Below are 243 nucleotides of genomic sequence, written 5' to 3'. Positions count from 1 at the left end.
TGTATTCGTTGGTCGCTCCCTTTCCTCCTTTTTTGTCTTTGAGGAAACTTTTCAGTCTCTTCTTCTTCTGTCTGCGCACACAAAGAAAGGCAGCAGCAGCAGCAGCAACAGCAGCAGCAGCAACAGCAGCAGCAGCAACAGCAGCAGCAGCAATTGGGATAGCTTTTGCACAAGGCGAAGAAGGATCTTTTGCATTGCAGCATGAGATGGTTGAAGGGTTTACTGTTTGTTAGGGTTTAGGGT

At 47.7% G+C, this 243-nt stretch overlaps 1 protein-coding gene across 1 annotated transcript in view; it reads right to left on the bottom strand.

Moving 5' to 3' along the window:
- Nucleotides 1–243, bottom strand: part of EMH_0049920 (uncharacterized protein) — a gene marked incomplete at both ends in the record, with an annotated part of 8284 nt that overhangs the window by 2161 nt on the left and 5880 nt on the right. Inside the window, one exon of the mRNA XM_013496584.1 lies at nucleotides 6–71. Coding sequence (XP_013352038.1) covers nucleotides 6–71 — 66 coding nt within the window. The remainder of the gene's footprint in view (nucleotides 1–5; nucleotides 72–243) is intronic.

Source organism: Eimeria mitis, genomic scaffold, assembly GCF_000499745.2.
Source record: "Eimeria mitis Houghton genomic scaffold, Emh_scaff2181, whole genome shotgun sequence".
In the NCBI taxonomy this organism is placed as follows: domain Eukaryota; phylum Apicomplexa; class Conoidasida; order Eucoccidiorida; family Eimeriidae; genus Eimeria; species Eimeria mitis.
The sequence above is the reverse complement of the archived record's forward strand: the minus strand, read 5'-3'. Positions and strand labels throughout refer to the sequence as shown.